This window comes from Mytilus galloprovincialis, chromosome 6 (assembly GCF_965363235.1).
Source record: "Mytilus galloprovincialis chromosome 6, xbMytGall1.hap1.1, whole genome shotgun sequence".
NCBI classification, from domain to species: Eukaryota; Metazoa; Mollusca; class Bivalvia; order Mytilida; family Mytilidae; genus Mytilus; species Mytilus galloprovincialis.
The window spans coordinates 30,508,265-30,524,612 of record NC_134843.1 but is presented as its reverse complement, the minus strand read 5'-3'; the positions used below and the strand labels follow the sequence as shown (position 1 = coordinate 30,524,612).

The 16,348-nt window shown below is 33.0% G+C and overlaps 2 protein-coding genes across 5 annotated transcripts in view; both read left to right on the top strand.

Moving 5' to 3' along the window:
- LOC143079343 (electroneutral sodium bicarbonate exchanger 1-like) overlaps positions 1–1,709 on the top strand; it is a 50,609-nt gene extending 48,900 nt beyond the window's left edge. For all 3 annotated transcript variants that reach the window (XM_076254600.1, XM_076254599.1, XM_076254602.1), the window contains 2 exons: positions 510–575; positions 1,311–1,709. In XM_076254600.1, coding sequence (XP_076110715.1) covers positions 510–575; positions 1,311–1,388 — 144 coding nt within the window. In that variant the 3' untranslated portion in view covers positions 1,389–1,709. The remainder of the gene's footprint in view (positions 1–509; positions 576–1,310) is intronic.
- Positions 1,710–14,855: 13,146 nt separating this feature from the next.
- The window catches only part of LOC143079342 (uncharacterized), a 49,633-nt gene continuing 48,140 nt past the window's right edge, over positions 14,856–16,348 (top strand). For both annotated transcript variants that reach the window (XM_076254598.1, XM_076254597.1), the window contains exon 1: positions 14,856–14,915. The gene's annotated coding sequence lies outside the window, so the exon portion shown is untranslated. The remainder of the gene's footprint in view (positions 14,916–16,348) is intronic.

Below are 16,348 nucleotides of genomic sequence, written 5' to 3'. Positions count from 1 at the left end.
GAAACTAAGCAGGCACGTGGCGTTGCTAACGAAATTGACATGAATATGACAACGTCGCCATAGGTAAAATAGCAATAAACAGATTATCATTGGTCATCTCAACTCAATTGCCTTTCTCGCTTTCGCCGTCCCTGCTGAAGCGAGAAAATCAATCTCGTTGAGATGATCAACAATAATCTATAAGTATACAAAACACAACATAGAACGCTAACTGCTGAGCAACACAAAATTAGAAAAGTATTATTTGTAAAACGTTTGCTTTATTTTCACTGAGGTTAAAACTTATGAATTTAAAAAGAAAAGGTAAATGGTATAACTTCATTTTAGAATAAGAAAATTTATGTAACGAAGACTCTCAGACAAATTTTTTTTTAATGATGTCTAAATTAGGTACGAATGGATTTTATATAATATTGTTGCAATTCACAGTATAGAAACAATACTGTCTTAAAGATGATCATTCAAATAAAATTGATACATAATTATAAATGTATTTTTTTCGACTCAAGGATGAAGATGATGATGGCCCAATAGAGTTCTTACAGTTAAAGAAATACAGGAAAATTGGTTCAGTGGTAAGTTCAAACTACTTACTTCGAAAACTTAATCCTGAATTGTACGCATAATGTTACATTATTGAAACGTTTACTTAACGTGATTCACTTTATAAAAAGGTATTGACACATTAATATGAACACAATTATAAATCTTCTGTTTGCAAAACTCGAATATATTTTGAAATACTATGGATTTTCTACCTTATATAAATATTACCTTGGCTGTTTTTATCAATTATGAGTCAATGATGGGTCTTTTGAAGACGAAACGCACGTCTCGTGTACAAAATATTACTTTAGGTATCTATGATGAGCTGTCACGAAAATAAGAAGATCGTCAAGAAACATTTTGGTCTTTTAAAATAGTTATTGTTTAAGTGACATTTGAACTGTTAGGTTTTAAGTTGTTGTTACATCAACGACCTGACAGCTTTTAACTTTTACGAAACACTATTTTTGTTTTTTTTATTTTACGTTATGCTCATTATCTTGCATGTTACGATGATCGTTACTTTATCTGGGATGTTAATCCGATGTGACTTCTTAAAAAGTCTTAAGATCTACTCTAAAATATCATAAATAACTCTCATAACTTTGCAATAATAGCAATAATTTGATTTTTCTGTTCTATATATGTATCTATAAAATAAATGACGATAAACTTTAACCAATTATAAAAAAAAATGTCTATATATAATAAATATATATAATTTACAATAAGTACTATTGCATATGATTTATTTACTTTTTTAGGAACACATGCCTTGGAATCTCAAACAGGACAGTAAAACAAAATACCGAAAAGGTCCAGATGACGAAAGCATTGTTTGAAATTAAGAACACTTTTTTTCTGATGAATGTTGAACATTTACAAAAGTGTTAATTTCCATGCAAGTGCTATTGACTATTTGAGTTGTTTGGTTTCAGAGATTTTTTCATGGTTGACCAGAGATGTTTGTTGGTTAATTGTGTGGTGTTTTTTTCTTTATATCTTTATTCAATAAGAATTTACTCGACCTATTTTGTTTGAGAAATTTTGTCTTCATTATTGATAGAAGATTTGTAATTATAAAACGTTTAACTACTAATGTATAAGCGGAGAAGTAATTTTGAATAATAAAGTAGTGTTTTAATAAATGATATTTATACAAACTACTTGTTTTAATCTTACTATATGGGGCTTCGTTTCCCTAGTGAGAAAAAAAAAGAAATAAACAAAGGTACAAGTCTTTTTGGCGTATTACAATGAGAAAAAATAAGGAAATACCAATACTTTTAAAAGATTGACATGTTTGGCTCGAATTTGTCTGGTGACGATTATTTCAGAAATAAACGGAAATTGGGAAATATAAACCTGTCGCTTAAACTTATTCTAAAAGGCTACCTATTCAACACTGTAATAAGATCATTGAATATTGTTTTTATTGGTATAAATATTGATTTTGTTATCAGAAAATTAAAAGATAACTAAATATTACTAGTATGTTATATACATATACATATGGATAGCAATCTGTCGATACCTGTAACTTGGCATTGCACAATATCATGTGTTTCTCTGGCTGTTTATGACGTCTTTACACTAAATCCATTGGATGTTGGATGTGTACGGATTGATAGTTTAGTTTTAGATGCATGATTTTTTTATTAGTTGTTATTTGCTTTGAACTAGCTGTCAGATAACTGCGAGTACTCTCAGATCTGTTCATTGTGTCTATTTGTTTCGGGATGTATAAGTACCGGGCCACGTCCACTTGTATTTTGTCCATCTGATGAGTTAAGCCTTTTTCAACTGACTTTTATAGTTCGTTCTTATGTTGTACTGTCAGGGAAAGGGTTGGGATCCCGTTAACATGTTTAAACCCGCCACCTTATTTATGTATGTGCCTGTGTCTGATCGAGGCCTTTTATATCTGACTATGCGGTATGTGTTTTGCTCATTGTTGAAGGCCGTACGGTGACCTATAGTTGTTAATGTCTGTGTCATTTTGGTTTCTTGTGGAAAGTTGTCTCATTGGCAATTATACCACATCTTCTTTTTTATATTTTGCCAACGAAACTAAATGCAGGTCCATAATTTTGAGAAAGAAGACTGAGGTCCATAATTAAGTTTAAATGGAACATGTAAAAAGTCTTAATTTAACCATAAATATAGTTCTACGAGGGGAAATGCCACCCTCTGCAGCACTACATTCACCTCTAAAGGTTATATCTTGCCACTAATTGATTATTGTTGTATAGTATGGAGTAGTTGTAGCAGTGAGGGTTTAAAAAGGATATTAAAATTACAAAAGAGGGCTGCTAGATAAATACTAGAAACAGACCCATTCGCGCCTTCTGGACCTTTATTCAAACACTTAAACTGGATGACAGTTGAACAGAGAATAAAATATCATAAGTTAGTGATGACATTTAAGTGCATTAAAAATGATGCCCCATCATATCTTACTAACAAGTTTCGTTATGTTTCAAACCGAAATCCATACCCCTTGAGAAATGCTGTTCAAGGAAACCTCATACTCCCTAAACCAAAAACAGAATTGTTCAAAAAATCTTTTATGTATTCTGGACCATTCTTGTGGAATAATTTGCGAATACCGCTAAGAAATATTACAAATGTTAATTCTTTAAATACAAAATAACAGATCATTTATTGAAATCAACCTAGCTGTATCAATAATATTAAAAACTGATCATGTCATCATGTTTATTTTTTAATTTTTTTTACATCACATTTTATCAAGTTGTACTAAACATTATTATCATACTTGACTTTTTATACTAATGTATGCAATGTATATGTTTGCATTTTGTTTGATTTCTCATGATGAGGGCCTCAGGGAAGATTAGTTACATAGCTAACTGTGTAACCCTCTTAAAATAAAGTATTGTTGTTGTTGTAGCATATATGTTTAAATCAATACATCTATGCATCTAGTTTCTTCTGATATTAACGCAATTTAAGTATTATCATTTTATATTTGACAAATATCGGTTCTCGACGGTTGCCGTATGATTGGCTAAAATTTCGTTTGGCTAAAATGGGATGTAGAATTGTGAATATGTCCAGGACTGGGGAAGATATCAACTTGCAGAATAGGTATTCAAGAATTATAAACCATACATTCACCATAGTTTCATCAGATGTTAATGCCATCTTAAGATTTTAACTTCTCAAATATAATTTCTCGTTGGTTACCGTATGATGTGGCTTTAATTCGATTGGCTAAAATGGGATATACATTTGAGGACATTTCTTAGACTGGAGAAGATATCAAATTATAGTATGGGTATCCAAGATTCGATCAACAATAATCGCTTGACGAATTAATGATACTGCAAAGAACTACGTATCTTTTTAAGGAAGGTGATTAAAATTGTAATAAAGGCTGCTTTGTATTACGAGAGCAAAATTGTCCATCGATTTCACTTTTTTCTACCAAGTTGATGTGATGCACACGTATATTTTATATTCTAATGCATGTTTTTGTTACAGTAACTCATACTTATGATGCTATATATACCTTGACGATGTTCAAAGCACTTTGTAGATATAGGAGTAAACAAATGATGAGAAAAGTTACCGTAGGCAAAACCGTCCTGTTAGCCAGTTGGAAATCATCGCTTCGAAAATCGCGACTTCCGGATAGCGTACAGAATAGTATCTACACTGTGAATAAGAGCAGAACAGAAAGCAAAAACACATTCAGCCTACCGAAAAAACTAAACCTACGAATACTGACTATTAACTGTAGGAATATAAAAGACAAAACATCAGAATTAAAGGCAGCAGTCAACTACATTAAACCCGACATAATTTGTGGAAATGAAATCGTGATTAAAAGGAGAATAGCCTGAGGAAAATCCAACAAAAGACGCAATCAAATCAAGGGAAGTATTCCCAGAAGGTTATACAGCATATGGAAATGACAGGGGAACGCTTGGAGAAGGAGTCTTATATTAGTCCATAATGACATCATAACTGTACAACAAACTTAACTTGTTACAAACTGCGAAATAGAATGGGTGAAAAATACAACCTAACGGGAAAAAAGAACTACATATCGGACTCATTCTACATGCCACAAAGGAACATAAAATGTGTAGAAAAAAATAGAAAAATCACTCAACATGGCAATGGCCAGGAATACCCACACCATGTTAACAGGGTGCTTTAAAACTGTCCAGATATTAACTGAGAAACATCAACAATAAACTCAAACGCAAACGCAAACGATAAAGAAATCCAAAACAAAATTATGGAACTAACAGCCACATTGCAACTTACTCAAATATACGAATTACCAACAAGAGAAAACAACCTCTTTGATTTGGTATTCACCACCAAACCATCTTTAGTTAAAAACTTAAAATATAAAAAAAAGACGCACCAGGCATATCAGATGATCATGAAATGGTGATTTTACAGACTGCAACAATAACCCATACTATCAACGCAAACCAAGAACATGCTATTATACTCAAAGGCAAATTGGGAAAACCTAAATGAAGACATCTCTAAAACATCAACAAGAATTAAACAGATGTACACACAAGGTTCAAATGTCCAAGAAATGAGTGACTCTTTCAAGAAAGAGTTATTCCAAAGCATGAACAAACATATACGATCCAAATAAATCCGCTAAAAAACAGCCTTCCCTGGATAACACACAAAATAAGGAAGATGTTCAAAAAGAAAAGCCGATTATATCAGCAAGCTAAAAGAACAAAAGAATGGACAAACTACAGGCACTTCCTAAGAGAGGTCTAAAGTCAAATAAGGAAAGCTGAATGGTAATATAGCAACGACACTATGATAAAGGGCATAGAAACAAACAATACCAAGTCATTCTGGAAATACGTGAAATCCAGAAAAGAATGACAATGGAGAAGCCCCATTAAAAACAAAGGGAAAGTCATCAGCGACAGCAAAGGGAGAGCTGAAATTATAATACAACAATTCAAATCGGTTTTCACAATAGATAAATCCACAACAATACTCATCTTCGCTAGCCATGGGTTCAATCTAGAACGGGAGTGGATCGCTACCCTTTGCTAGTGAAGATGGTGTTTATGGAAAAAACATTTAATTTCAAGGGGGATTATGCTTTTATTGTCTAAGAAGAAAAAAAATATGCACAGAGTATGAACATTTATTAGGTTTTTCAATGCTATCAATAAAAGAATTTTTTATCAAAATGTAACACTATAAATATGTATTCTCGTATATTATTGTAAAGGGAATCACTTAGGAGGAGTCAATGGTATTTGGTATACAGTTTTATAAGCATTGGCATGACTGATTTGCATTATGTTATTTTGTAAGTCATTTTCATTGCCTGAATGCTTTGCATATGTTACATTTTCAAATATTACTTTTTTTATTCAATAACTGCATTGTACTATTACATTACAAAAAGTAATGTCCTGTTCAATTTTAGGATTAGGTATAATTGTCTACCAAAATAAATTCAATGAAAAGAATGATTGTAAGGTGTACATGTCTAACATGGTTCATTTGACCTAACACTCATTGTGGTTTTTGGTCAATAATAAGTTTTTGTGATTATGTCTGCTTCTTCGATTCTATAAGTTATAGGCCAAATATATTTGATTTACGAGTACAATTCAAAAGTGAACTTTTTTCATTTGGTCTTCGGTGGATAATTGTCTAATTGGTAATCGTACCATACCATCCTTTTTTCAGGATGATATCATATCATATTATCATTGATACCATATTATGGTACGATTACCAATTACACAACTTTCCACCGAAGACCAAATGAAAAAAGTTAACAACTGTTGTACACTTCCACGGTTTTTCCAATAAAGATATTCTGATTCCCAAATTGATGGTAGGTACAACCGGGGATGTTCGGACAGAGGGGGAAGTTCGGACAGTTTTGTTTCAGTTCTCCGTTCTGATTCGGCATATTTTGCAGCCCATGACATCATATCTGAAGAACAGCCAATTAAAATGGGCTTATCTTGACTCCAAACTCTCGGGGAATACCCTTCTGTAATAAGATTTTTCATTGGCTCATATTTGAAAAAAGTTTTTCGGCGGCAAAATTTAACTGTAAACATTAAAACCGGAACTGCAAAACGTTAGATCAGTGAATTACTTTAGGAGATTTTTTACACAGCTTTTTTTTATCTGTATCCTTTGCAAAAATAGTTTTCTATGGTTTTAATGTTCTTCTTCTGCCGTTTCTTCCTGTTCCATCGGGTTTTAACAGCTTTTTCACAGTGCTTTTGTCCTTTTAAATGTGTCCGAACATCCCCAACCCTATTTTCTATTAAAGAGGGGATATTCGGACACACTTTTTTCGTACAGAAATGAATCCAATGACAATTGAAAGTTCTTAAAATATTTCTAGGTGAAATTGAGGCATAATGATCACCCTCTTTCATATTTTTTACAATTTCTAATTAGTTCTAATAATTCTGTGGACTTAACACTCCATTATATTTTCAGTAAGAAACAATTTACACATAATAAACTAAAAACTCCTGAAAAAAACATTTTCAGTAAAAAACTACACATAATTTGACATATTATTGTTGGAAATAGTGTCCCCTGGAATTCAACATTTAACCTGCAATATTTTCCTTTACCAAAAACACAGAACATTAAGTTACCATGTCCTTCCTGAAGCTACAGAATTTACGTAGTATTGGCACATTTTCTGCAGTGAACAAGATGAAAATATTTTTCACTAGAAAAGAACTTATAGCAATGCTAGAAAATGAATGGTTTTTCTATCACCCTAAAGTATATCTACTCGGCCAAGATCTTATCATTCATTGTGAAACTTGCAAACAATGTCGTCTACATGAATACGTTTTAACGGAATTGTCGCAATCTGAATATGACAAGGATTCTGAGATTCGCAGTGTAGTGTTATTGTGTAAATCTGTTGTTAAAACAATGCATTTAGAAAATGCAATAATTTGCAACGATATCATCAGAATGCAAAATTGTGTAGATGAAATAACTGATGACCAACACGACTTTTGATATTATGTACCCCTATCAAATGTTAACATTTTCTCTGTGTAAGATAATTGAAGTAAAAATAAAACTTCTGTATCAAAATGTGAATTATTTCCTTTGCATGCGTTTGAATGTCCCCTCAGTATTTTCTTTGTCCTCTCTTTTACACTGATGTATGTGAATATTTTGCTGTTCAATATGTCCGTCGTTTTTTGCCGATAAATATTTCTTGATTAGTGACAATTTAATTAATAGTATATTGACCATTACAAAATTATAAAAAAAAATGACCAACGTATTCGTTCCTACATCCACCGATATCAGAGTGAAGGACGGCTTTGAAACATATTTGCAGATTTGGTGTTGAGCTGGTTTTAAGTTACTGCTGACGAGGCAAGAAACTTGTCATTAGATATAATGTGATATTTATATATAGTTTTCATGAAAAATAATAACCACACACATCTCCTTTTATTTTTAAAGAATAACAAATCTTGGAAGTTCACCGAAATGCATCTATTTTAAAGTTACAGAAAATGTATGTACTTACCTGAACATCGCAAATAACGAAGGTTCTTTTGTATTTCTAAATGTAGTAATCAAGTAATAAATTGAAAGGCATATTTACATAATTATAATTAAAAAGTAGCTATTGCTATTAAAGGTATCTGTCTGTCTGACTGTCGGTCTGTCGGTCTGCTATTAAAGGTGTCTGTCTGTCTGTCTGTCTGTCTGTCTGTCTGTCTGTCTGTCTGTCTGTCTGTCTGTCTGTCTGTCTGTCTGTCTGTTTGTCTGTCTGTCTGTCTGTCTGTAATTAATTAATTAATTAACCGATCAATTAATCTATCAATGAGTTAACCTTGACAATTTTAAGATATCAGAATGCCCCATAAGGGAAAAGGGATTTACGGACAATATGATGTCGAGGCACTAAAAAATGCAGTTGATGCAGTTAAAAGTGGAATGTCAATTAGAAAGGCAGCAATGCGCTATGGTGTCCCCAAGTCAAGTTTAAACGACAGAACAACAGGTAAAAAAACAATAGCACTAGAATTTGGTAGAAAACCAACCATACCAATTGAAATTGAAGACAGAATGGTGGAGGTAGTCCTGACATTATCAGAAAAAGGCTTTGGAATAACAAAGAGACAGATGTTGGCACGCGTCGGGACACTTGTCAGACAAATGGATCTAAAAACTCCGTTTAAGAATGGTATTCCTGGAAAAGATTGGTGGAAAGGATTTAAAAACAGACATCCTGAAGTTGTAATCCGAAAACCAGAAAAACTTTCAACAGTAAGATCAAGAATGCTGAATGCAACTGTTGTTGGCAACTACTTCAAGGAACTGCAAACAGTAACAGAAGAACTTTCCCCTACATCAATATGGAATATGGATGAAACTGGGATCAATCTAGAACATCAGCCTGCTGGAGTATTAGCGCGTAGGGGTGCTAAGTCAGTTCCCGGTCGTGTAGGGAATACACGGGAAAATATAACACTCCTTCCCTGTGTCAATGCCGCCGGGGAAAAAATGCCAACATTCATTGTGGCAAAAGGTAAAACATCGCGTTCTCTGAGAGCATACAACATGCATGAAGGACCAGAAAACGCAGAGTGGCGTTTCCAGGCAAAAGCATGGATGGACGATGAGCTCGGTGAGGATTGGTTCAAAAACGTGTTTCTAAAACACTGTGGTCCCCAGCGACCACAGGTTCTAGTTTTAGATTCTCATCATTCACATGAGACATTGGGACTTCTGGAAGCAGCCCTTGCAAACAGGATAGAGGTACTTGCGTTTCCACCACATACAACACACTTCTTGTGTCCTCTTGACAGAACAATGTTTGGACCTTTAATGAAGGAATATGGATACTTATGTACCGAATACATGTCATCTGACCCCAACAACATAGTCAACAAGGAATCAGCCCCGAAATTGATACGACAGGCATATGAGAAGGCCTTCACAAGGGTAAACATAGTATCAGGGTTTAAATCTACAGGAATATACCACTGGAATCCTTTAGCAATTCCTAAAGAAGCTTTCAGCCCTTCCGATGCATTTGACCGGAACAATAATGGCCAATCCAAAACTGATGAACACCCTCTTCAATGGGTTTTGGCCAACATACAAAGTGTTCCAAACAACCCTATTCCATTTGTATCACTGCCCACAGATGTGACGCCCATTGCTCAACCAGAAAATGTTCAGCAAAACTTAGAAGTTGTTGTTGAAATTCACAGGTCAGCGGTCCCAAGCTCCGTGCATACAGTGGCAGAAAATCAAGGCCAAGATGGTGAATACACAGTTGATTTCGAAAGCCCTAATAATTCTATTTTGAACACATCAAATGATCCAATGATCTCACAAAGCTTATCGGATTTAGATGCTGCAAATATTTTGGCAGCACTTAATGATGGTAACATGGAAATCACTGCAGGAGAAACCGTGGAATCATCACTTCATCAAGATATCACTGGATGGTCTTCTCAATGGAATTCAGAGTTGGAGAATATTTTCAAATTGCCGCCTGTAATTCCAAAACCACCTAAGAAAAACAGCAGAAGGTTAACTTCCCATAGACTGTTAACGAGTCCACAAATACTAAATGAAAAACGCAAGGCTAAGCAGGAAAAGGACGATAAGTGTAAGAAATTGAAAGCAAAGAAGGATGAGAAGTGTAACAACTTAAAGGTTAAGAAGGAGAAAAAGAAATAATTTAACAGTTACATACCTGAACGAATGACTTTTCCAAATTTATTTGCACTTCAATCATTTTAACCAGATCGTAATCATGGTAATGGTATTAGTGTCCTATATATATATAAATATATATGCATGACGACAAACAATATTGGAGATGAATACATACTAAAATAGACACGCTATATTTATTAAACTTGAACCTCCTATAGTTTTGTTTCTAAACGAATATGTATTAGATCATTATATTTGTATTAATGAAATATGATGATAGTATTAATTGTTTTGATATTCTGAAAGGTACAGCTACTACATATATAAAAAAGAAGATGTGGTATGATTGCCAATGAGACAACTATCCACAAAAGACCAAATTGACACAGACATTAACAACTATAGGTCACCGTAACTGCTACAGTTTAGTAGTGCCAAAGCGAAAACAAATATAGATCCAGAGGCGGATTTAGGGGGCCCAGGTAGCCAGGGCCCCCATTTTTTGTAAAATATTGGTTGTTTATATTGGGAATCACTGAAGCGTGATGGGAGTGGTCCCCCTCTTAGGCAAACATTCTGGATTCGCCACTGAGTTCAATTGTTTGTTGTCAAGAACTGAGAAAAATATTCGCTTCTAAGTACCAGTATATAATTGCATACATACAGTTATTACTGTCATTATACTTTGAACAATGGACCAAAGGAAGATTTTCCATATTACACAATTTGTTTTTAGTGGAAAATATAAAATCTGAGATGCGTTTGAATCGAAACTTAAACAATACCAAGACAAAATGTTTATACAGTTATACAAATGGTTTATTTGCCACTGGACGTAAAGCAACAAAAATCAGTCAATCACATGGTTTAAGATGGCTGCTTGGAGTGGGTTCACCAAAAAATGCACAGGACAGAAACATGCTCCAAAACTGCTTACTGGATTTGTAGGAACTGTCATTGAAAATACAAAGTTTAAAAAAATGTATTCAACATAGTAGATGTTACATTAAAGGTTTTATTTATATACATATATATAATAGTCCAATCGTACATTGAAGTCTTTCCTGTAACAACAACACACAGTATAAACTGTAATCTGTAATACATTGTATATATTCTGCCAATGTAGACACACCTCTTCTGAGTAATGGAGTTCACAACATAAATAAAAATATCTTCCACCAATATCACTGTACACTGTTTACATTGGACATTCTTGACGATAAAAGTGTGCTTAATGTCAATATGTAAGCTGCAGTATTACATTAATTACTTTAAAATCTGAAATATTTATATATATATATTAAATATATCACTGTTTGAGAGTAGACAACCAATCGTTGACCCAAATATTGAGGGAGGGTAGGAGGGGTCCTGATCCCGGAATCCCAACTTTAAATAAATTTAAAACCGATATCCTGAAATGGTCAGTCCCGAATAAGATCCTCCCCCCTCAATCTTATTGTTTATTCCGTAATTAATCAGTTCCATACCATGCCTGCATTCCGGCAATTAGTCCTCGATGTAACAATATTTTTATTTTAATAATTGTTACATTTCAATGTAACCGTAGCCAGTGCCTACCAACAACAGGAATTATTCAGTAAAAAATTACGAAATGCATCAACAATACCAATGATATTTCACGTCAGATGTCAAAGAGCAGCAGCTTAGTATATTCAATATAATATTTTAGTTGCCTGGATAACTGATATACACTATTGACACATTGTTCCAAAACTATATAAGCATAATAAGATCGTTAAAATTCCTAACATTCTATAAACCAACGGGCTGACATAGCCATGTCATTATCGTCCGAACTTACCCGAAACAATGTCCGAACATACCCGAAACTGTCCGAAGTTCCCCACAGGTGGTTTTACCCGTGGATATGCATTTTTTTAACTGTTGATAAGTGATATTATAACAAAAGAGGAATAAATCATAACTATAATATGCCCACAAAAATGTGACAAAAAAATTTACACATTCTGACAACGGAAAACCACTTTCGGAGCCTGTTTCTATAAAGGTGTCCGAACATCCCCGGTTGTACCTATATGTAACAATAATGCATTATATGTCTCTGGTTCAAGTTAAGGGGATAAACCATTTGATACTATGCAGGGGGGCAGATAAAAAAAAATTAAATGAAGGAATATTCTTAAGGTCAGAAAGTTCGTCTGTAGATTCAATTCAATACTTTGTATGTTAAATTGAATAACAGGGGCTTTGGTATCTGTGTTATTATCAAATGCAGCAGAGTAATTTTCAATTCGTGCTGGGTTATTTCCTTATCTAGATGTCAATTTTTAATTTAAAAATCTAGCTCTGTATATTTGCAATGTATTTAAATATATTTTATCCAGTGTTTTAAATTTGCTTAGTGTTCTGTTGCACCTGACACTATTTTTTCATGCCCCAGGCTACGAGAGTAGAAGGGCATTATGTTTTTTTTTTCGGTCTGCGTTCGTTCGTCCACCCGTTCGTCCGCCTGTCCCGTTTCAGTAAAAGTGTTTGGTTAAGGTATTTTTATTTTTCTTATTTTAATATTTTCATTTTCTCTATAACCACTTTTCTTATTATAACCATATAGTCTTGGTCGTTAAACATTTATTCGTTTTGTTATCATCAAACGAAAAACATGACCAAGATGGGCAATCTTTCTGTCTGATTGAGGAAAAAACGTCTATATGACAAACTATTTTTTTTAAACTTGAAGAATTGGTCTTCACAAACGATCATCAGTTAATAATTTGTCGGTTTTAACATGACCGTCACGGCATTACGCCATAGCTCATGTGCACCGGGGCCGTTTTCGATTAAATTGAATGACCAATTGCAATCAAACTGATAGGAAGGATCAGACACTGAATAACAGACTCCTTAAAGAAACAAATGTGGCCGGACATGTACAAGGAATTACTTATAAGCTCTCGAGCCAAACCTAATTTGGGCCGACATAGGTGTTAACATAATATAAGAAGAAAATTTTAAAAAAAATAGTTGGAAGTGGCTTTGACTTATCAGCTAGGCACGAAAGACTAAACAACTAAAATAAGACAAAGACAAAAAGTATATATGATCGATTAAATGAACAAAGTAACATCGCCGTCGAATTACGTAATTAATCTATGGAATGGAATGGAATGGAATGGAATGGAATGGAATAATTTGGTAATTCAGTCTCTCTCTGCATGAATATAATCTTTACTAGAATACCATGTATTTACATCAGAACAATGTAACTGTTTACAACATATGAATGCATCAATTAACTAGTAATCCTTCTTTCAAACGTTCCAGTCTATGACATTATTTTAACATTGATAAAATTATAGTAAAATACATAGGAAATCTACCAAGCTCTGACATTACAGCTATATTACTTGACTTTCTGTTTACACCAAGAATATATTTCATAAATTTGTTATGAGCTTTTTCTGAAGAATCCTGACCAAAAACTTTTTCTAAAATATAATCATTATCTTTTTTTACATGCAGCTGAATCAGTTCTAAACAATCCCGCCATATCACTGCCATATAATAGTATGGGTTTAATTGTATGATCATAAAGATGTCAAAGATGTAAATACTAGGCAATACTAGGGTTAGATGATGACAAGCATGTTAGCTTAGAACATGCTTTTAAAGATTCGTTGTATAATTCATCTTTACACTGCTTGAATATACCACTAGACGTAAATGTGATTCCAAGATATCTATATAATTTTGCTCTTTCAATCTCTTTACCTCCAAAATGTAAACAGCATTTTAAAAAATTTCAGTCTGGCTTGTTAATAAATTATACTTTTTGTCTTTTTTAAATTAACATCAAAACACCATTCTAAACAATATTTATGTAACATATTAATTCTCTTTTGCAAGCCTTCCTGTGTTTCTGAAGAAAAAAAACTACTCATCATCAGCATACATAAGACAGTCTACTCTACGGTTATTAATATTTACTGGATCAGGACAAGATAAAAACTTGTCAGGTAGATCATTGATAAATATTTAAATTTTTGGGCTTAAAATATCACCTTGTCTAACCCCTATAAATGATTTAAAACATGGAGTCATTTCATTATCAATTTTAACACAGAGGTCACTTTTATTATACATATCTTTAGTGATAGAATAAAACTTTCCAGTAATATTATTTTCATATATATGTCTCTGATCATTTCAGTCAAACATTCAATTAGCCCTTCTTAACCATTTTTTAAAAGAATTGTGGCCCTTAGAATTTTGAAAAATTGCACTTTTTGTTTGTTTTTTCCAATGTAGCCATTATCATTTATTGGCCCATTGATCTGGAAATGAACATGAAAAATTGTCTCGTCAGCTCAGCATTTTGCCTACCGTTTGAACTTTAGGTTAAACTGTTATGTCGGTTTCACAGATGAAAATCATATTCAACAACCATAAATAATTTATTTATCTTTTAAAAGAAATGAAATCAGATTTAATTGAAAAAAAAAGATTTTTATAATGAATACAAATCCTTGTTGAAAACTAGAAAGTCGGGTAGTAGGCAAATTTATTACGGATAAATCTTCGTAACCAATTCCGTTTTTATCCGAGTTTTATAAATTTGTTTACCTGATTACCCACAATTCAGCAGGTGAAAAGAATGTACTGTCGTTGGAAAGGTAAACATTTTTCCAAACTTTTTCAAACACCATAAATGTAAAGTCTTCATGCAAGAAGCAATTATTAAAGTACCCAGTATTTGATATATTTATCGACTGACTATCTGTAAAAAGGTTGGAGAAAGCATAGTTTTTACATATTTAAAACTATCAAAACATGTCTGAACAAAGCAAACTGTCAAACTAGGACCCTTTAAATGTCAAATGATACATATTTTCATTCAAAACACTTGTTATTTTAGAACAGCATTTTACTCAAATGGTTAAAATGTCTTGCCTGTGTTTTACATATTATATGAACATGTTTGTCCGACAAAATAAATTGCAAGGGTACGTAGAGCAAAAGTTTGATTTTTTCTTGTTTCTGAAAGGACAGAAATGAGATAAACATCCTAATAGTATTCTTATTTTAATGACCATGTTTGTTCTTACCTGACTGACCTTTACATAGGATGTCTACCATTTGGTTGTCCTTTTAATATTTTCTATGGTGAACCCTGTAAATAGGTCAGTATTAACCATCATTGCTGTCAGGCATCAAACTGTCATTTTTAGGCAGTTAAACTGCCTTATTGGAGCACCCTAGATTTGTGTGTTCTACCAAATAAATGCGGAAATACGTGCCATTGTTATTATCTAGCTGGATATTATGTTTTTAATAACTTACTAACTATCGAAGAGATTACAATAAACCGCAAGATTCCAATCCTTCTAACTATACAAATACCTCAATTCAGGCATTAGGGTATGAATGCCCTTTACTGTCAGGTGTCAAACAGTCAAACTACTGTTAGCGTCAAATTGGTTCAAATTATTATTTTATCGTGAATTGTCAGCAGTCTCAAATAAATAATTATCATTACAATTCAATTCAATATTTTATTGGAAAGAGCACAATAGAGGCGTGATCCAAATACAGACAATTATAATATTAAAACAACATATAAATGAAATAAAGATGCATATAACAACAAGTCATAAGCCAATTCTATGTATACCATTACATTATAAACTGATATTGATACCATAAACTTATACATCAGTAATATTCAAAATTTTTATAAATTTACTTAAAACACATACATGTAATCACCTACAACTGTATATAAGATATATGTGTTTATGCACGAACTACTGTAAAAGGTCAGTGTCGGATCCAGGGGGGTTCCGGGGGTTGGAACCCCCCTTTTTTTGGACCATCAAAAACCTTGTTAAAAATCAGAGTAGTTCAGACTAATGTTTCTATAATATAAAGAGTCACATTTTATATTGTCATGCACAAAAAAATACTGTTAACAAATTAAACAAAAATTTTACTGTTTATATTCGTCATGAATGTATCCTCATCACAACTGTCAAGTACATGCACAATTCATCATTAAACATAAAGTGAGATAGTTCTCTAACAAATTGCAACACAAGTGTCAGTATCA